The 22898-nt window shown below is 34.3% G+C and overlaps 1 protein-coding gene across 5 annotated transcripts in view; it reads right to left on the bottom strand.

Annotated features, from left to right (window-relative positions):
• Positions 1-22173, bottom strand: part of LOC100259847 (protein-tyrosine-phosphatase PTP1) — a 28105-nt gene extending 5932 nt beyond the window's left edge. For 2 of the 5 annotated variants that reach the window (XM_010666708.3, XM_010666709.3), the window contains exons 1-7: positions 21818-22149; positions 19278-19374; positions 19052-19134; positions 18752-18916; positions 5331-5465; positions 539-687; positions 305-446 (exon numbers count right to left, since the gene is read on the bottom strand). In XM_010666708.3, the coding sequence (XP_010665010.1) occupies positions 305-446; positions 539-687; positions 5331-5465; positions 18752-18916; positions 19052-19134; positions 19278-19374; positions 21818-22009 (963 nt within the window). In that variant the 5' untranslated portion in view covers positions 22010-22149. Of the gene's footprint in view, positions 1-304; positions 447-538; positions 688-5330; positions 5466-18751; positions 18917-19051; positions 19135-19277; positions 19375-21817 lie in introns of all 5 variants that reach the window. The other 3 variants (XM_059734974.1, XM_010666710.3, XM_002267251.4) reach the window with 2 other exon arrangements.
• Positions 22174-22898: the final 725 nt, after the last annotated feature.

The raw sequence follows: 22898 nt of genomic DNA, 5'->3' as shown, positions 1-22898 counted from the left end.
CAACAAAAGGGTGTCAAAGAAAATTTACTTCATTTCCATTCATGACATTCCGTAAGGGTTCCAATACAAAAAGTATGATGAAAACTAGTAGGGTGAATTAGTTCATTAGCTCTCAATGAAGTATTTTATTCCAATAAACAATGTCCTAATGCAATTTCCAAGAAAGTTGAGACCTAAATAAGGAAAACTCAGAATCAGCCGACCACTCAAAATAAAGTTCCAGATTTTTAATAAAAAATTGCAAAAGCTTAGACAAAAACAATAATTAAGAGATGAAGCAGGAGACCAAGGAAAAAGAACTTACCATTGTTTGAACCATTCCAATTCGCTGAGACCTAAAAGTGGTTATGGTATTAACAAGATCTAAGGCAGACATATCTCCAATAAGGATCCTTTGAATTGTGTTGTGAATTGTGCAGTAAGTTCCTGTTCTCCCAATACCTGCACTGAGCAAGAGAAAGACAATATCTTAAACATACATGAATAAATGATTAACTGAACATCGAATGTTTAATTAAGCTCACAAACAAGAGCTAACCTGCAGTGCACCACTATTGGGCCTAGACTGGGTAGTACATGACACATTCTTTTCAACATTTCACGAACAGCACATGTGTCTCTGGGAACTCCATGATCAGGCCATTCAGGATATTGAATATGCAAAACAGACAAGGATGGCTCTTCTGACTACAACAATGATCGTAGATGAAATAAGGATAAAATTCAACCATTTCAAATTTAAATTAGCATTATTTAACTACTAATGACAAGTTGAACAATAGAAATTCCAAATAATCAAACAAGGAACAAGTTCTAACAACAATAAATCATTTGGTGCTTGGTACTAAGTGAGAGCTAAGGGTATAATTAATGTGTGTCCCATTATAAACTTAAAGAGGGGCTACTGATGCATTGTTTTAGTTCTTCACATACCCTTTTTTCTTGGGAGCTAAATAATTTGTTGGAACTTTTAAGAGCATAGTGCATAAACAAGAAGAAATGGACAAAAGATGCACATCTACATAAACATTAGCCCCTTCCCAGCAAATGAATCCAAAAGAATGGGGAAAAATAGAATCCCTACTTCATCCAACAAGGAAACCCCAGGATAAATGGATCTTATAATCAAGTTTTTGACACAACCTCAAAACTAATTCAGTTAAGCCCCTTTCGGATGCACTGTTGATGGAAAAGAAGACTGCCCACTGTCAGCTTTCAGAATGAAAGGAATTGGCAACTTAAGCCACCAATTTCAACTGAACAAAGAAGCAACTGACACAAGCAAAAGAATAGAGAAATGATGAGCCACAATTCAGGTGACAACAGAAAATGACAGGGAAATGCTTCAATGTCTCCTTTTTCTCTTCTTTTTCTGTTGATTTCTGCCTTTAAAATTCCTATCTGGCTAGAAACCATTCAAAGGTCTTTACACATATAGCATTTATTTGGTGTACACTAATCTAGACTGATTATAGCATTTATTTGGTGTACACTAATCTAGACTGATTAAGATTCTAAGTGGTCAACTGTCACTTAAAGATTTTATCCATGCAACAACCTCACTAAAATACCAATTTAAAAGGAACTCTTTTTTTTTATTTTTTATTGGTAAATATCCATTGAATTAATAGTGCCTAACAAAAGAGCACATTGAAGTATACACAGTGTAAACAAAGACACCACAAGGCCGTACCAAGTGGACAGATACATGAAAAACAACCCTCATCCACTACATTGAGCTCAGCCAATCAATTAAGTCCAAAATGGACGAGGAAACAATTCCCATGTACACTCCAGCACATTCCATTATATATAAATGATTATTTTAGTGCTTGATCTACTTTTTTAGTATTCTCAAATGCTCGCCTATTTCACTCCTTCCATATGATCCAAGATGGGCACAAGGGAGCAACTCTCCAAGCTGTCTTCCTCTTGCTCCCTACAAAAGATCCATGCCAACTTAGGAGGGCCTTCTTTAATTGAGGAGTGCATTACCTACTCGACTCCAAACATAGCAAAAATCAATGGCAACAAGATTACCCCTTTTGAGCGATGAAGGGGAATATGATTCATTGTTTCGTCTCCCTCTTTGCACATATAACATCTATGCAAAATCATAACCCCCTCCTCCCTTTAGGCTAGTCCAACTTCAATATCCTACCCCAAACAACCTCCCAAGCAAAAAAAAATGGACTCTCATTGGAGCCCAAGAGTTTCAAGTAATGTTGTAGGTGAAGGTCTCTATTCTTTCAATGGACAAAGGCGAGTAGAGTGATTTAATTGAAAAAAATGTCACATTTCAAGATTTGCCATACCATTTATCCACAATGTCCCCATCAATAGATTGTGATTGCAATGGCCTAAAAAAAGCCTTTATCTACTCTAACCCCCAAACATGGAGTTGTCCATAGAGTCGAGGGTTCTAACATCCCTTGTCCCCTTCCTCATCCCTCACTTCCACAGCTAAGCATCTTTGGTGTTGACCATATAAAACAAAGTAGGAAAAGCCTCCTTAAGGGACAAATCCCCACACCATTTATCCTTCTAGAATTTCATCCCCCACCTATTGCCCATCTTAAACTTGATCCTACTACTAAAAGCCTCCCATCCACTTTTGATTACCTTCCACACCATATATCTTTCCTTGACAACTCTAGAGCACCATCCTCCCTTTTCCTCACCATATTTACCTATAGTCACCTTCTTCCAAAAAGAATATCTCTTTGTAGCAAATCTCCAACACCATTTACCAAAAAGTGCTTTATTGAAGATAGACAACCTTCCAATGCCGAGTCCCTCCCTTTTGTTTTTAATCGTCAACCAATTTAAAAGGAACAAAACCCCAAACTTCCTGAACCAAAAAAGACTCATTCCCCATCTCACTTGGATATTAAAAGAAAAACTTCATTGAAAACACACCACCCTAATTCTCCTTCCAATGCAATCGCAACACATGATGGTGAACTTTTTAGGTTGTGGAACCATCGGAAAAAAGTCCATGTCTGTGTTTAAGCAGATCTGGATTAGCCTAAATCTTTAGTAAATGGGTTCTAGCCTCTAGATTCCAATTTTATCCTTTTATTTTTTTTTAGCAATTTAGTATAAAAACTTGCTGTATTTTATTTCAATGGACATGAAGTCTAATTGGATAAAATCTAATTAGTTGGAAGTCATTTAGGATTTTGAATAGCTCAGTAGGAAGCTTTGGTAGGGTAAGTAGGGTAAATAGGGTAAATCTCATTAGTACAAAGTCCAATGTATACAAGGTTTTAATTAAGAATTTGAGCATGTTTTCTCTAAACATTCAATTACAACTAATGTCTTTTGTGATTCTTTTTTCTTTGCCTCTGAGTGGTTACTTTGTTTTGCTCTTGTATTGTTAACTAAGATTTCAATGTGCATATCCGTCTCATGAACAGTTCCCCTGCCTTTATATCTTCTTGAGAAGCAATACTTGCCATGCCCAAAAGTTTCAGTTCTAACTGGAGTCAAGTGCCATGCCAAAACACATCTTAGATCAATTCCTTGCAATGAACTCCACCCTCTTTCAAAAGACATCAGATTTCTAATGACAAATCTACCCTTGCTCCCAAATCATAAAAAGCTTCCCTCTTCTATTCCTTAAATGGAATAGCTTTCCTCAACTAGCCAATTTGCAAGATACCGCTAACTTTCACAGCCATGCAAGCAATCCCTTGTCATCATCAAAAACCCTAATTCTTTAAACATGTCTTTTTTGTTCCACCCAATAAAAGAAAGAAGGAAAAAAAAATGTCATCATATCAGAACAGATCCTCCTCCCAACCAACACTTACATGCACAAGTATGAGCCATCTGTTGAACAGATGACATGACCCTCTGAATGCGTCAATCAGCTTTGTAAGTTCAATGAAGTGGTATAAAACAGTAAATCTTTTAATAGGCAAACAAAAATATCTTTAACAGTGCCACCTAAAGGGGACGCACCAAAGTACACAGGGAGTATTTGATAGCCAAATACAAAATAATACATTTTTTGTTGGGAAACCATGCATCATAAATTACAAAAGAATGAAACAATGTAAGAAATACATTGCAACATAGCCTCTCCCACAACAAACAGGTATAATACAAACATTGCTTGCTTGCTTGGAAGTCCATATTCAAATGGAGATAGCCACACTTGTGAGCATCCAAATTGGTGCTGGATAGGTTTAAGTATCAGTGGTATAGCTAAGAGACTCTAGAGTACAGTCCTATGTGTTAGTGTTTACTGAATAAAGAAAGGGCCTGATTAGGACAGATTCTTCCCATCAAAGATGGGTGCCACCATCTAGCTGTTTAGAGGGGACCACTATACTCCTTGATAGGCATTGTTTCTTGGTGTGGTGTTGCTGGTTGTGGGAAGATGGACAGTGTTTTCTTGCTCATTTGTTTAGCAGTGGCTCATGAGCTGATATTTTTCTCACAGGACTTCCCATACTTCCAAGTCATGATAATCGTCTTTTCTTAGTAATTGTTTTTTCACATGGTTTCGTATAATAGAAAAATAGAAAAAACATGTTGCATAACAACCTGTAGCTCTACACATATTCTTCAATGCAATCAAATATTCAAGTTTATCCAATCTTATGCAAGTGGGTCTATCCAATATATGCTCAAAATGTTCTCTATTTGCTGGTATAGCTAGTGGATTTTTAAATTTCTTTGTTTATCTTTTCTATGACAGCAGATTTTCTCTCTATTAGGTATTCAGAAGGTAATGCACTCCTCAATAAAGAAGGCCCTTCCAAGCTGGCATGGCCCCTTCCTTGGAAGAAAAAGGAAGATAGTTTGGAGAGTTGTTCCCTTATGCTTGTTTTGGACAATATGGAAGGAAAGAAATAGGTGCATGCTCGAGAATACCAAAAAATCTGATCAAGCGATCAAACAATCATTCATGTATAATTTTTGGAGTGGGTTCAAGTGTTCATTGGAGATGCTCTTTGTCCATGTTGGACTTTCTTGATTGGCTGAGCTCCATGTAGCAGGTGGGAGTAGTTTTTTGTGTACCCCTCTTGGATATGGCCTTTTTGTGCTTTTGTATACACCATGTATACTTAAGCGCGCTTTTTGTTAGATGCTGTTAATATCATAAATATTTGCCTATCAATATATATATATATATCTTTTATATGAAGCCAATCTCTCCGGAATAAATATGCATATTATATCCGGTTCAAGAATCATTCTCTATCTAAAGCTATGGCCCATATTAGGCCACATTTTCTTTTTCTTTTTCATCTTTGCTAGGCCCAAAGAGGCCTAAACCACCATATCCATATATTCAGCATCCTATTTTCAAATTGTACCTCTTTGTAGTTCACCTCCAAATGACGCAACACCAACGAGGTCTCGGTAGTTTTAATCCACTTAGTAACGATAAATATATTACCAAATTCTCTAGGACCATCCTCTGCCTGAAAATAATCTCCACATTTCACCGTCTGCACATACATTTCAAAATAAGATTCACAAAGAATCGGCATGAGATGAGCAAAACTGAATTTTGTCAAAGAAAATTCATGAGAAATGTAATGGCTAAATATCTAAGTTGCAACTAAACAGAAATTACTAACATTGGACATGGTTTTACCATTTTACCATGAGAGCTATAGGCAAGAATATATAGAACGTACAGAAAATATATTCATTGATTAAATTACAAAGAAAAAACAATTACTTGCATTTGCTCACAAACCATCTACATAAAAAAAAAACAGAGCTAATGACATTCCAGTGAAATGTAAATAAGTTTTTAAAATTTAATAATTTACATAACACAAATAATGGTGTTCAATTAACCTTGCCGAAAGAGATTACTAGATGGGCAGAACAGTTAGTCATCTATAAATATAGCCATAAAATCTTCAATTTCCTTATAACATGACCTGCTGCTTACATTAAGACGAGATTATGCTCGATGAGTAAGAAAAACTGTAATTGATTAATCTTGTCAGACAAATTGCTTAATAGGTTAAAGAGTTTATTACACAAGGTTCTTTGTTAGAGGAGGTAGATGATGGCAATGGGCACCTACCCAACTTTAAGGGGAGAGCAGAGTGAACAAAGAAGCAAGAGGCAAAGTGGGCATATGGTAGTAGCCTCTTGAAGGGTCTCACTTGGAGACAGTGAGAAATGCAGTCATGGCAAAACAGCCCCCCTGCATTAGCACCCCTCTCCCTCCCAACATATATCTGACATGGATTGCTGATGTTCTTCCAATTCTCGCCCTAGTGAGCCTCCCATTGCAGCTACCAAACCCAGACCTCTGGAATATCCCATGTACACAATGGTGGGGTGGGCCAAGCCAACTACAAAGATGAGTAAATTGACATCTCCAAACCCTACTCCCATCTCAGGCAGGCAATAATGTATTTGAGTTTTCTACATTAAGCACCTTAAAAGGAAGTGTAGGGATATCCTTGGAGCAACAAAAAGATCCTTAGGGGACTCCCCTCTTGGAGAGGTTTGCATTAGTTATTAGAGGTATCCTCTTGCTGGGGTGAGAATGCACATGTATAGCTGACCACTAAAGGTGGGGTGGGGAAGTGGCCTCTCATAAGCAAACACTCATAACCTTCGCATGTTAGGGGTGCTCCTTTTTTTACCTCATGAGATGATTTCTTCCATCCTAAGATGGGTAGAAGAATTCCCTTTAGTATCCTAAGATGGCGGTTGTCACCACGTCCTAGCAAAGGAAGAAAATAGGGAGATTATGACAACAAAAGTGACATGGAGATAAAGTTACATGTTGCTCTCAATTAGTAATTCTGCGTCAAATGAGGACAACTGATGCATGGTCTCTGATTGCATACATTTGTCACTAGTAGTGCCGTTCTGCATGTCAGACTGGACAAAAACAAATATTGATAGGTCCAAGTGTTAATGCAAAATAGGTATCAACAAAGCCATGTATGTGAAGAGAATAAATCTAAATTATGCTCCCCTAAGTGTAGATCAGGAAAATGGTGAAGTCCTGACGATGATGAATCTCCAAAATCTACTGAAGAAAGGAAATCCTAAATTCCTCTATCAAAAGTATTTAGGTAATTTTGCAGTTTTTTGAAGATTCTTGAGAGCCATAATTAGTTAGTACTTGGTATTTGAGTTTCATTTAGAATTTGAGATTGTTTTTTTCATTTGAAAATTTCACCTTAAAAGAAGTTATGGTATTTCTAAACTTTTTGTTTCCTGAAAATTTTATTTTTCTAAGGTTTCCATTTTAATCATTATTAGGATCTAGAAATCTTTTTCATTAGAACCTTTTATGATAAGAAATTTTTATAAAGTTCAAATTTCTAATTCTTAAAAAAAAAAAAGTCTCTATTTGCATTTTTTATTTTTAATGTTTGGAAATTTTGAAAGTTTTAGGAAAGATATGAAAATCCTAATAAGTTATCATATTGGTTAGGTTTCTTTTTTCATGGTTTTATTTAGTTTTTATGATTTCTTGCATATCTTGCAATTTTCAATAGTGGGACTTCATTGCTTCTCTTTCAGATATGAGACTCCTAAAAGGCCATAGTGCGACTCTATAGAGAATTGTGTATTAGACTTTTATTTGCCTTTTTTATTAAACTTTCTATAGACAATTGTGTATTTTTGAGAAAGATTTCATTTCCTTCTTTATACCTAATATTTCAATACAGGAATATCCTTGTTTCTGATAGGAAAGAATTCCTATCCTTCTTCTATATCTTTTCTTTCTTTTATTTTACTTTAATTTTCCTAAGTGCTATAATTGTATTCTCATTCCTCTCCTTCATTCATAAAAATTGATGTACTAGCCCACCTTATTTGATTATAGACAACTATCATGGGATTATCCTACATCAGTTTTGGTATCAAAGAAAAAGGTCTTGGCTAGAAGGTACTAGCTCAAGAGTCAACAAATTATGCAACCAAGATTCAAGGCTACAATTTTTTTATGCTATCATCGGTGAACACACCAAGGGCAAAGAAAGAGGAGGATTAGATATTACATCTTCTGAACTTGTGTTGCTTGCCAAGAGAAACTATGCGCTCTGATTATTGATGGAGGTAGTAGTTCTAGAATGACGCCACAACAACTTGTTAATAAGTTGAATCTGAAGGAGAAACATCCAAATCCCTTTTAGATAGCATCGATAGATGATAACTATATTTCAATGAGTTTTCATTGTCGAGTAACATTTCATTTTAGTAATAACTTTTGTTTTGAAAAACCACAATAAAGAACAATAATAAGGAGAAGAAAATAAGGGAACCAAAATAGAAAATACACAAAGCACACAACGCTTTACATGGTTTTGCTTAAAGACTACATCCACAAGCAAAGACAAACAAGAATTTCCACTATTATTCAAGGAGATTACAATCCCTAGAGTTCTTAAATCTTAAAGCCCCAATTACACCCAAAATGAAATTCTCTCTTTCAATTAAAATCTTTTCCTATATATATTCTTAATTACGTAGGAAGATTTCATATAGGAAACCAATTGTATTATAGTCAAAGATACCCATTCCTAAAAAAAGATATGACAATAAGATGTTTCCTTAGTAATATTATGAAAGTCCTTTACATTAATATATTTTGCGAGGAAAGTATCGATGACTTATAAATTGACTCACAATAGAATTTGAGACACATTCCAATGATCTACACCTTGGCTCAAATTCCCAATATTCAAACAAACTAAAAACTCTTCAATGTTACTTTGCTCCCATACCCTTAAGGGGCTTGTAGATATTGTAGTTATCAATTAAGCTTAGGCAATCCTTGAACTTAAATGTAGGAACAAATTAAGTAGTCACATATGTTGGAATCTTCATTACAACGATCTCTTCATTGGTGTTTGTTACAATAAATGCATAAGCAACAAAATCATCACTAACATACCTTTGAGGTAGCTTAATTTGCCCCCTCATTCTATCCTTAACAAAACTGTATTGTTATTCTTATGGTCCATTTTTTTTTATCATCAAGATGTTGCACCTCTTCCTCATTTGGCTTTACTAAAAGCTTCTTTTCTATGGTTCCTAAAGCTTTTGACTCAAACTCCACTTTCTTTGTCACACAAGGGTTATTTTATGTATTAAATTATTTCTTCCACGGACTCATCAAAGGTCCAATTCTACTAATCCAAAATTTGAAGGATTTTGAATCTATGCCCCATGACTTGTATCCTTTTACACCATTTGCATATTCTAAAAATATACATTTCCTTGCCTTTGGTTCCAATTTACCTTCATTCATATGAGTATAAATAGGACAAAAAAAAATCTTAAATTTGCATAATAAGAAGAGAAGTAGACCATATCCCTTTAGGAGTCTTACAATTAATAGAAATTGAAGGAGATCTACTTAAAAGATAATAAGTTGAATGAACTGCTTCAGCCCAAAATTCCTTTAACAACCCTACATTTGAAAGCATATACTAAGTTGCCTCTAGAAAAGTTCCATTCATCAGTTTTGCAACACCTTTCTATTGTGGAGTATGCATAATTGTGTTGTGTCGCACAATACCTTCGTTATGAACTCTTTCTCATAGAATTCCATCTCATTGTCAATTTTCCTATTTGATTCTTGATTATAAATTTCCATTGTTTGAACTTTCCATAGACATTCTTATGTTTCAAGATATATACCTAAACCTTTCTAAAGTAATCATTAATGCATATCAATATATATCTTCCACAACCATGTGATACAACCTAAGAAGGGCCCTAAAGATCTAAATGGATGTAATCTAAAGTAACTTTTGTTCTATGAGCAATTGCAATGAATTTAACCCTACATTGTTTCTTGAACACATAATGCTCACAAAAATCCAGCTCTCCCATTTTGTCTACCAAGCAAACCTCATTTGCTCAAAATTGTCAAACCCTCTCTCACTCATAATGTCTAAGTTGCATATACCATAATCTAGTAGCCTCTAAAATTGATTTTGAGGTTGAAGCTACAGTTGCACTTATAACCATGCTACCCTGCAATGTATAAAAGACCATTTATTTTTTGTCCTTTCATCACAATAAGAGCACCCTTTGAGATTCTCATAATTTCACCTTTTGCTTTATATGTGCATTGAGTCAATTGATCCCAAAGAAACAAAAATTTTATTCAACTTTGGAACATGCCTTAAATTGGTTAATGTATTTACAACATCATCATGCATCTTAATTCGAATTGTATCTATCCCAACAACCTTATAGGCTATATTGTTTCCCATAAGAACCTTCCCATCATCTATGAGTTGGTACGAACTAAACTAATCCTTATTAGAAAACATATGATATGAGTACCCTGAATCAAGGATCCACTCATCACCTGGGTTTTTTAATAGGTAAAAAAAATGTATATTAATAGCACACCTAAAGGGGATGCACCAAGGTACACATAATACATAAAAAATGGGTTAATAGACAAACAAAAGAGAAGAGAAGAACAAAAAAATAAGCTCTCTGTCCTTACCTGGAGTTGAGCCAATCAAAAAAACTTATCAACGATAAAGAAATATCTACATTACAAACTCTAACCCATTTCAATTAAGTACTTAAGAAGGTGAATTTGATTGCTTGGTTTGACTACTCAACACCTTCGAAGGAGTTTTTATTCCTTTCCTTCTATAGAGTCTAAAACACCACAAAGGAGTGACCCTCCATGCCATTTTCAATTTTTTTCCTACAAATGAGTCATGCTAACTAATAAGGTTCCCTCTAATTGTTAAATGCAACACCCAAGCCACTCCAAACGTAAAAAATCAGCTACCACAACATACTTGCCTTAGGGTAGTGAAGGAGAAGGTGATCAATCGATTCTTCACCTTTTTTGCACAAGAAATATTTGCTTGGCATTATTTGTCCACTCTTTTTTAGTTGATCAGTTGATCTATTGTCAAAATCCTTTCCCATGCAACTTCTCAAGCAAAGAACCCCACTTTCATAAGCACCCAAGGATTTCAAACTACACTTACAAGGAAGATCCCCCTTCTAACTTGAGCAAGAGATGAGTAAAACGATTTTACCAAGAAGTTGCCACCTTCAAAAACCTTCCAATTTATTCTATCCTTTTCATTCCTTCTAAGACAAGGAAGCTTTTGGACTGTGTTGTTAACTTCTTTCAGACTAGTATGGGTGTTCCTGGATTCAATGAAAAATCTTCTTCTAAAATGGAAAGTTAAGGGGCTAAGGACGAAGATAAGAGCAATGTGGAGATTGGCTCTGATTTGTCTTTTTTGGTCTATTTGGGGAGAACAAAATCGAAGGACTTTCCCGGAGGAAGAGATGTTCTGACCAAAGTCTAAGGAAACTCTTTATCCATTCACTATTAGAGTGGTCTCAACAGTTTTTGAGGTTAGACAATCTCTCTTTTTTTGAATTTTTTAAGTGTCCTTAATGGAGACTAACCTTCCCTTTTCTAGGTCTTTTCTCTCTTTTCTACAGCCTGGTTAGGCTTTTGGTCGTATACTGTCTGTATACATAAGGTGTGCCCCCTGTTTTTAGGCGTTTATTAATTCAATCTGCCTTTGACCATAAATAAAAAGAAAAAAAGAAAAAAAAGAAGGTAATTGATTGAATTCTTTGAAGAAAAGCAGTCACTCCTTCAAATTCCCAATCATGGAGTTATCTAAAGAAACAAAGGCTTCACTTGCCCTTCTCCCTTACTTGCTCCCATACCTCTCCTCTCCACAAATTCTTAGACACGTGGCTAGGGAGAATAGTGGAGAAAGAGTCCTCTGAAGAAGAATCTTTATATCATGTATCTTTCCAAAATTTTTAACCCTTCTCCCATTGCTAACTATGAGGCAAGATCTGCTACTAAAATTCTCCCATTCGGATCTAATTGCTTTCCACAAACCCGCACTACAGTCATCCCTCACAAACTCATACCCCCTAGAGCACCAATCTCCCCTTTCTTCTCCAAACTTACCTACTGTGACCCGCTTCCAAAGAGACCCTCTTTCTAAGGTGAATTTCCAACTTCATTTACCATTGGGAGCCTTATTTAAAAGAGATAAATTTTTAATGCCAAGGGCCCCATTCTTATTATTTGAATATACTATAGTCCAATTAACCAAATGAGACTTTCTTTTAAGAGCCCCCCTCCCTGTATGAAATCTCTTTGAAGCCGCTTTAATCTTAAGCTCACCTTTCTAGGAACTACAAACAAAGACATGAAATAGATAGGAAGGATGGATAACGTACTCCTAATCAAAGTAAGCCTCCCTCCTTTTCAAAGGAATTGTCTCTTCCATATGGCTAGCTTTTTCTTAAATCTTTCCTCAATTAAGTCCTAAACAATTATCACCTAAGTGCCTAACAATAACTAAAAGGACATCTACAATATCTAAATTTTCTCCTGCGATTACTGCATCACCAAATTAGAAGTTTTCTCTTTTTCCTTCACATTCTAGGCAATGTCTTGCAGAGTCCCCTTCTTTGTTGCAATTGAAACGCTTGTTATTTCCCTAAGACCATGATTCAAATTTGGATAAACCTTTCCTTCCATTACTTTTCTTTCTTGCTCTCCCTCTAACCACCAAACCTTCACCTGAGCTTTCTTCTCTACTCTCAGGTACTCCTTTCTTCAACTCCTTTAAGTTTAGGGTTGCCTTAACATCTTCTATGGAGAGTGTATCCCTACCATACATCATAGCATCTATAAAACGCTTAAAAGATTTTGGTAGGGAACACATTAAAATTATGGCTTGGTGATGCAATACAAAAAATAAAATGCAAGGAGAGCATAATTGAAAGGGCCTTAGGAATCACTCCTAAAAACCTTAGGCTTCACACCCAAGTACTCTTTGCATCTCACAAAGGAAAAATTAGCTGCTGAAAATTCATTCATTCATTCATTCCTTCCAAAAGACAAATCAACTTCTAAATAAGACTTTTCTAGGGACTTATAACTCCTAGGAACTAGACACAGTAAATGCAACTTGAAAATGACAAACTTGGATTGATTATTGACCATATCAAAGACTGTTGAAAAATGGTAACAATAATGACTGAAAATGGTAACTTATAACCATTGACTAAGCCCATATCTTAATTTTTGAAAGTACTTTCAAGGATGAACCCATATTGACTTATATAAGATCCCAACTAAGCTCATTATCATCCAAAGAGTGTCAAATTAAAGCCTGGGCCTTGGAGCCCACTCCTTCGTGCCTCTAATAAACTTTTAAAGGTGGCTGCCACTTGTCTCTATCACTTGGTCTTCATCAATTCTAACACCAATATTCCTTAGATCCATAATAGTTTTATTAAACTCATCACGGCGACCTTTAATGGATGTACCTTCTTCCATCTATAAAGTGAGCAACCACTTTTTCAAAATACAAGTGACTTGTAAGAGATTTCATCATATATAGACTTTCCAGCTTCAACCATAACTTGGTAGTCGTATCATCTTTAGCAACTTCATGAGGTACCTTATTATCCAAGTACAACATAATAGCATTTTGTGCTCTCTCCATAAGTGGATCCTTCTCTTAATAACATCGTTGTTGGTAAAGCCTATATACTTCTCAATGCTTTAGACAACCACTATTGAACCAACGAGGCATGTATCTTAATGCACCATAAACTAAAATCATTTCTTCTATCAAACTTCTAACCTCAAACTTTGTCATCATTCTTGGTCAACAACTTAAGCTTTGATACTAGATTGTTGTGAAAAATCACGACAAAGAATAATAAGAGGAAAAAGAAAATAAGAGAATGAAAGCAAAGAACACGCAAAGCACATAATGATTCACATGGTTCGGCATAAGGCCTACATCCATGAGCAAAGACAAAGAACTTCCACTATTATTCAAGGATATTGCAATCCTTAAGGCTCTCAAATCTCAAAGGCCTAATTACACCGAAAAGAGACTCTTTCTTTCAGTCAAAACATTTTTCTTTGTGTATTCCTAATTACATAGGAAAATTTCATATAGGAAACTAATTGTATAATCGCCACAGATACCCATTCATAAAAGAAGATCTCACAATAAGATGTTTCCTTAATAATAATAGGAAAATCCCTTAGATGAACTTCTAATCATGTGAATGGTGAGGGCAACAATCAACAAGTTTTGAATGTGCCTAATAAAGATGCTAATAAGGGTAAAACTTCAATGAGCATTAGAGATAAAAAGGTAGGCATGACTCCCATATGCTTTAAGCATGCTAGGCATGGTCATTACATTGTTGTGTGCCCAAACAAAGGTTTACACTTTTAAGTTGTATAACCACAATCTGAATTGGAAAATTATCCAAAATGAAGAGGAGACCTACAGTTAAGATGAACTTAGTGAAGAATGTGATTATTATGATGATATGATGGAAGACCAAAGTCTTGTAGTGCGACCTTTGCTAGCTATCCCAAAGGTGAAAAGAAAAGAAGATTGATGACATACTAGCATTTTCCATACATGTATTTCTTACTGAGGGAAGTTATGTACCATGATCATTGATGGAGGTAGAAATTCAATTATCGCTTCGTAAGAGCTTGTTTTTTGTTTTTTTTTTCTTTTTTGATAAGCATGGATGTCCGGGTCAACTTACGCGCACCTCAACTAATCCCACGGGGCCCTGAAGTTAACGGCTGGGTAAACCTCCAGTGACCCTGAGGGGACTCGAACTGGTGACCATTGGGGAGCAAACCCAAGGCCGGACCAACTGAGCTACCCCTCAGGGTTGCTTCGTAAGAGCTTGTTGAGAAGCTAAACCTTAAAATAGTGACACATGCAAATTAATTCCAAGTAGCATGGGTTAACAACACCTCCATTCTGGTAAGTTTTCATTTTTTAGTCACATTTCTTTTTAGTAAGGACTTCGTCCAATGAAAGAAGTTTCACCAATTAAGAAGCTAAAGAAGGCACAACCAAAAAAGGTGTTTACTATGCTTTAATTTGAAAAGGAGGGCGTGGAAAATAAAATTATTTTTTATCTATTGGCCTGAGACGTGGATGAATTCAAAGAGAATGATAAGCAATATCCAATAGAGGTATGTAATATCCTTGATGATTTTTTTGACTTGTGGCTTGCAAGATTACCTAATAAACTTCTTCCTATACATGACATAAAACTTACCACAATCTTGTTGATAACAAATAATTATTTTGAGAACTATCAATTTATTTCACAACATTGGAAACTTTTTTTAAGTTTAGTGTTTGTCTTACGTGAACTTGAATAAGTTCAAGAGATCTTAAGAATCTATCTTACCATGGTAAAGATTTGACAAAGAAAAAAAAGGTGGAAAGCATTGCTCAAGATTTTAATTGATCTTTTGGAAAATCACTAAAACTCGATGTCGGAGTTTTTTTTCAAGTCAGGGGGAGTTGATGAGGATGGACATTAATTTTAGTTGGAACAAAATTAGGATCATTTATTGGAGTAAAATTAGGAGTAGCTAATTAGATTATAGGAGAATTAGAATCATAATAGGTTATTAGAATCCTAGTATAATTTGGATTTCTTAGAGAAACTTATAAATAAGGCTAATTAATGTGAACCAAAGTACTGATTGATGATTAATAATATTACATTTTCTTGCATCCTTTGTAATTTTCAATTATGAGACTCCATTGATTTGCTTCTAGATGAGACTCCTAGAAGCTCTTAGTGCAAATTTAAGGTTTTATCCCTTCTTATCTTTCTCTAAATTTTATTTTATTTTATTTAACTACCATAAATTTTATCCCATGTTCTTCTCCTTATCCCTTAGTGCATTTCCTGTTTTTTATTTTTAAAATTAGAAGCTTCTATATAAAAGTAAACTATCTTTTACAAAGGGTATAGATTTACCTTATGTTTTTAAAAATCACTTTCAAAAATTTTAAAATTTGAGGTAGTAACATTTTTTTGATACCTCAATTTTTTTAAAACCATTACTTTTTCAGTGAAAGCCTTTCAGAGTTTCTGTATTTTATGTCAAAGTTACCACTATTTTCCGATTTCAAAAACAAATGATCACTTAGCAACTTAGCAATATTTTTATAGTACTTAGCTTTGAGTTAGAAATCTTCATCTGATACACCACAACCATCCAAACATTTATCCTAACTAGAGTATAGTTTGAAGTGCTTTCTTGCTTTTTCTATCTCTTAAGACATTCCTTACCCTTCTTTTTCTTGAACTGTTTCCTCCTTTAAAAAGACCCACATCTTCACCAAAACTGCTTTCCAGGCAAAAACCACTTGTTCAGTGGGCTATCATGGCACATCTGATAAAAAAATATCATGACACCAAACCACAGATGTGAGAAGGAAGACCATTTGCTTGGAAAAAGCACCTTTAAAAAGAATTTTACTGAGAAGCACCATTATATAGACATCTTCTAGCAAACTCCTCTCTATCCCCACCATGACTAGGAGATCAGGATGGTGGAGTCACCTACAGCTTATTTCAGAGAATGGGAAGTAAGTTTTAAAACCATAAATTTACATCACTTACATATTACCTCACAGACAAGGGAAATAAGCTTTAAACCAGATTCCAGTACCATTAAATATCTATTAAAAAATTCCCCTTCTGGTTCCAATTGGCAATGAATGCCAACTTTTTTTACCTTCAAATTCAATGGTTTGGTTATTCTATAACCAGATAACAAGTTTTTTCGTTCAATATACTAAAACACAAAGGAAAATATACAGCTTCATGAGATTCTGGGAGAAGCTGTTGTGTTTCATATATAGTCTAATAGCTTAAGTATTTTTGTGCTGGGAGGATCCCTAATTTCTCTTCCAATATCTAAGATTCCTAATACTTCTAGAATTCCATATTTTCTAGAAGTATTAGTGAATAAAGTGGAACTTTTACTTTTTTGTTTTAACATGGTATCAGAACAGGAGTAAAGTGATCAGGCTATTTTTTTTTCTGGTGGTAACTTAAGGTTTTTGAGGCTGACAGTTTTATTTCTGATGTGATCCAATTAGATTGAATGCTTTTTGCTGTGTGGCATTGATTTCAAAATATGCTAATGTGTGAATCATGAACTCTGTTCTAGTGCTTTTTCAAGTGTTTGGATTGCTCTTTGTGCTGAAATCAGTGTCAATATACAATGTTGGTGTTCAGATTTATAGGCTACTATTATAAAAGCGTATGTTGGAGCAAAAAAGTTCAATCACGTATTAGAAGATCCTCCTCCACAAGAATCTAAAGCATTCATGTGTGACAGCCAGATGTTTTTGCAGTGATAACATGGTTGCTATATGGTATGAAACCTTCAGTCATCAGGAACTCACTTTATTGAGAAGCTGCGATGTTTGAGGATCAAGTAGGCAAGGCGTTTACTGAAGCTCTTGGAAGAAAACCTCCCCACTTTGCACATGAAGTTGGGTCTTACAAATACATATGCCCCAACTTGAGGAGGAGAGTTAAAAACAAGTTAGCAACTTAGATATTGTTAAACTAAGAAAATTTTTTATTTCTCTCCTAATATCTTGGATTCTTAATATCTCTCCCACTATCTAGGATTTCTAATAGGTCTAGGATTCCATATTTTCTCTATATCCACCATTGTAATCCAAGTATTTTAGGTTAACTTAGATATTGTTAAACTAAGAAAAAATTTTATTTCTCTCCTAATATCTTGGATTCTTAATATCTCTCCCATCATCTAGAATTTCTAAAATGTCTACGATTCCATATTTTCTCTATATCTACCATTGTAATCCAAGTATTTTAGGTTAGTTAATTGGAATTTTTTCTATTTCAACATTGCAAATGATTAAGCGTCCTGATGAAAACAATTTCAGTTTCAGCACAATCGCATATCTCAAATTTTAATAGTTTCTCAATCTCAAAACACAAAAAATTTAGAAGTGTTTTTGGTGGGTGCTAGAACTTAAACAACCATTATAAGTGGAGTGATGTTATAAAAAGAATTAGAGGCTGAAGCTCAAACAAAAGAACTGACACTAAATGTGAATAACTAAGTAATAGCATATTATGTTGCACATGTAGAAACATGCTCAAACAGTTAAGCTTAGATGGGCTATAACATCACATGAAATTGAATAGATATACTCATCCATTGAAAGCATGTCAAAGAGCTTCCAGTTCCATATCAATTAGTGAATGGCACAAATACAATGCATGTGAAATGTGCACCATGCAATAATGATACCAGTGATGACTGGCATTGATGCTTCTGGTGACGCCATAATGAAAGAAAATGTTGGGAAATAGTAGAAGTAGTGGTAGTGATGGAAAATAAGTTGAACCTTTCACACTGGTATGAAATTGTTGAAGTAGGATAGTGGGAATGGTAGTGATGGCCATGCAATGATGGCAGCAATGGTGGCAGTGGCAGGGATATAAATAAGATTTCATTAGAGATGTTATCAGAGTGTACAGGTTCAAAATTCTGGTTCATGCCACTGAGACAAGATTTCAAGCAGCTAATGAAAAGAAGAGGATATGAGGAATGCTATATAAGGCATATAGCAAGGTGACTCCTATACCTGATTCTCTTCAACAAGAAAATGTTTAGATGAAAACCTGCCCTCTGTTCCCACAGACTTTATGCTATTCTGAGACTCTAAAAATTTGTAATTGTAATTGTTTTAATCCTGTTGATTAAATATGACACCTAAATATCACAACCAAAGAAAATGGAATAATTCCCAATTTAAGGGGTAAATATGCATGGCCTAAACCTTAAGAAGAATTCTTCAAAGTTGTCTGATGCACTATTTGTGATTAGTATCAAAGATTTAAGTAACACATGATTCATGGATACTACAAGAGTTACCTTAAACTTTAGATTATGGAGTACCTTGTAATTGTCAACCAACCGAGTAAGCATCACAATAACAGGACAATGATACTGGATTACCATCTCCCAGAAGTCCTCATAGGTGTGTGGCAGTGGACCTTGTGTAGCTATAAACCGAGAAATGCTTTCGGTGGATGAAGTCTGCATTCAATCAGCATTCCTAAAGGGTCAAACAGGGAATGCAGTTTCGAATACCCCAAATGACTTTCTCCCAAGAGACCGCATGAATCAAGATAGAAAATTTACATGATTAACAGTGGGCATATAAATTTTTACCTCAATGAAGCTTGCATTGATATAGCCCCTAGCTGATGGTCTGTAATCCTTACATGAGTTGAGAACAACCCTGGTTTTGTCAACTGGAGTCAATGGCAATCAAACAACAAACTAATAAAAATTTTAATTTTCAAATAAATTTAACTGCCTTCCATCAATTATTGAAATAATTTAGATAATTTAAACTATTCACAAGAAAAAAAAAAAACCGACTGGATTAATATACATGGTAGGACATCTGTGTAGCGATTTTTGCTCAAATTGACACTGTCAAGAGCCACAGTGCAGCTTCTCATCATTTCAGATGGTCTCATCCTATTGGCCTGTGATCAAGGGTAAGGTGACTTAATACAACAGGTACAATTGTTGAACATGAATAAGCAGCAAAATAAACTGATATGACACTTCCATAGACAAAAAAAAATTACTCTAAGCTTCAATAACAATCCCACATCACTAACTAACAGAAAATATGCTAAATTGTGTCTAACAACAACGTAGGGCATAATATCACTTATACAACATCAAACTCCATGGTGAACCCCAATAAATAATATTCTGCAGATGTGAATGGTATTGGTGAGCCACTTACCTCATGTTTTACTTCTCTAATTATTATTATTTATTTATTTACCTATGCAACCATGTTAGTTAAGTACTTCATCATCCAAAAAAATTAGTGGATAGTGCCCACAATGAAGTAAACCATGGTGTCTTAGGAGAACATCATCCTCCATAGAATGAAAAGCTTTATCTAGATCTTGAAAAGTTCAAGAAAAGTAAGAATAGAAAGAAAATAAAGGGAAAAAATGGAAGGAAAGAAAAGCGAAGGAAAATAAAAATTAGTTTAAAGTTGCTATTTTTTCTTGTTATTTCTCTTCTTTCCTCTTATATTTAAAGAACAAAGAGTTAAAAATATATAAACCTTTAAATAATTTTTATTATATTTATTTTTCATTCGTATTTTCCATAGAAGACCAAGGCTACGCTTGGTTTTAGGAAGGTACTAAGGAGAAGAAAATGAATGCTAAGAAAATGATTTTCTTACCAAGGAAAATAGGAAAGAAAAGCAAATACAATTAAAATTATTTATAAACTTGTGCATTTTCAAATTATTTAATCTTTGCATAGACAAATTAAAATAAATGAAATGAGTATGAAGAAGCATGTAAAAATAATTTATTAACTTTAAGTTTTTTTTTTATTTTCCTTAATTTTTTCTTTTCTTGTATTTTTTTTATCTATTTCTACCCCTCCCATTGTCCCTTTAATTTTCCAATAACCAAACATAGGGCAAGAGAATTTTGGATTCCCTCCTTTTTTTGCATACCTCTCCATAGTACTTTCAGTGATACAAACGAAGCCATAAGCTTCACTCTTGGTTAAAAAAATGAATCTTATAAATCATTCATTTTAAGACATTGCATGATACATTTCGGTGGTTGCCACAATGAAATGCTAGCTTTACACATTTTTTATAGTACAAGTTTGTGAGAGTAGACATCAAGGCCTCTTTGGCAACATTTTGAAAACAGTTATCAAAAAACTGTTTTTAAAAACAATTTTTAGAAACAGTTCTCAATTGTTTTCAAAAACAAAATTTTATTTTGGAAACTCAAATACAGAAAACACTTTTCTCAGCTTATTCTCCATTAAGTTACTGTAAACTTATGTATAATGAAAAAGCTTTCAAAGTATTTTCCATCTCTTCAAATTTTGCTAAGAACATTCTTAAATTAAAAAAAAAAAAAAAAAATCCAAATGAGAACAACGAACAAGTTCTGAAAAAACTGCCTTATAAAACTCTTATCAAGAACAGAAGAAAATTGTTCAAGAACAAAGGAAAACTTTTCAAGACATGAGGTTTTCCTGGAATTAAATATCAAATGAAATTTCTAAACAAAAGAGACTGAATGCATAATGAAATGATAATTTATAAAACAAACTTGATGTTTCTTAATAACAGAAGGGAAAGGGAAAGGGAAAGGGAAAGGGAAAGCCAAAAACAAAATAAAATAAAAACTCTAACTCAACTCAACAATGTGAATAGATTGAATTCAGAATTCCTATTGATTTTTTCTTTTCCCACATTTTTTTTTTCTTGGGTGATTAAACCCTTGGTTTGGACAACCCAAGGAATATATATTAAAATTTGAAATCTCAATCTTTTGTCTTTCTCTTCAACTCATCTAAATGGAATAGTAGCAATTTTTATGTTTTTACACTACTAAAACTCAACTCATCTGAATGGAACAATAGCAATTTTTATGTCTTTTGCGGTACTAAAACTTTTATTTTTTATACTCTTCGTTTAAACACGCAATAATAATAATACAGAGGCAAGCCACAAGAGTTTAAAATTATGCAGCCAACCAAGCCTACATCCACCGAAAATAGAGAGAGATCATTATCATTTCACTACACTGTAGAGAATTAAAAACAACTATCGTGGGAAACATCCATATTTTCCCACTCCTAAACGAAACCATGAGCACCCTCACTCCACCGTCTGTGTCCCACTCTTCCTCGCATCTCTATCTAATCTTCAAAAATATCTCTCCTAACCTTTTCCCTCGATATTCCTAATAACTTTCCTTATTAAATCAAATATTAATATGAAAAATAAAAAACATTCCATATGATATTTTTTGCAAATTGGAATATATACCAATTTGGAATTTGACACTTTCCAACAATCTTCGCTTTCTCGGCAAGCAAACAGAACCTATACTTACCATTGCTGATCAGAGAAAGTCGTAATCATACCTGCAAGAAAGCGAACTCCTGGCGGATCTTCTCCGGCATCTGGAGCTTATCCTTGAAGAATCTGAGAGCTTCGGAGCAGTGCTTGAACTGATCAGGCGTGAGGGAGAGTCTCGGAGGAGAGTCGGGGGAGAAGTCGAAGGGCTTGCGCGAAGAAGAGACAGCAATAGATTTTCCGGCGGATTCAGCGGCCATGGCCGATCTTCGGCTGGGGCGAGAACAAGGATTGAGAACGTTCCCCGTCGCCCTTGCGATTGGCCGCTCTCAATATTTTGTCACTTGCGCTGTAGGCCGAGAGCTTAGATTTTAGAGGGCCTTTATTTAGATTTTAGAGGGCCTTAATTTTGACCTAAATTTATTTAATATATATATAAATATCATTCTCAAGTTAATATTATTTATAAGAAAAATGATAAGAAACTCTTTTTAAGCCTAATATTGAATGGATAAAATTAGATTATTTCTCTCCTAAATTCCCTTTTTCCATTAGTTTTTCGAACTTAGAAACAAACGAAAGCAACTTATAACTTTAAGAGATGAAGAAGGATATCGTGGACTCATATTTTTCACGTGTATTATCAATTGATGACGAGACTCGCTTTTTATTTTGTAAAAAAATTGATTTATTGAAAAAGACTTGAAGTCGCCAATTATTTTTTTTTTTTTTTTTTTAAAAGGAAAACAAAATAAGAAAGAAAAACTTTAAGTGCGACTTCTAAAAGGAAAAACAAGTATGTGAAAACTGAGTTTGGGTCCAGGGGTTAGGTTACCTATTAGAAATGTATAGTGATGAACCGTAGCACCCTTTTAAGTTTGTATACGTACGGTCTCTACTAAATGAATTAAGGAATTGTGACAATTAATTCATTAATTATGGATACCAATAATTGAATTATACAAATAAATATACACGCAAATAATGATGAAATCAAATTACAAAAATGTACAAAATAAATTATAAGATAATTATGCAAATTGATTTATTGAACTAATTATAAAAAATATATTTCAAAAGTTAGTTTTTAAGAAATTTCAAAGGATTTTATTAAAAACAATTTCGAATTAATAATTTCAATTTATTTTT

This window comes from Vitis vinifera, chromosome 18 (genome assembly GCF_030704535.1).
Source record: "Vitis vinifera cultivar Pinot Noir 40024 chromosome 18, ASM3070453v1".
In the NCBI taxonomy this organism is placed as follows: Eukaryota; Viridiplantae; Streptophyta; class Magnoliopsida; order Vitales; family Vitaceae; genus Vitis; species Vitis vinifera.
This window is presented reverse-complemented; position numbering and strand designations above follow the sequence as displayed.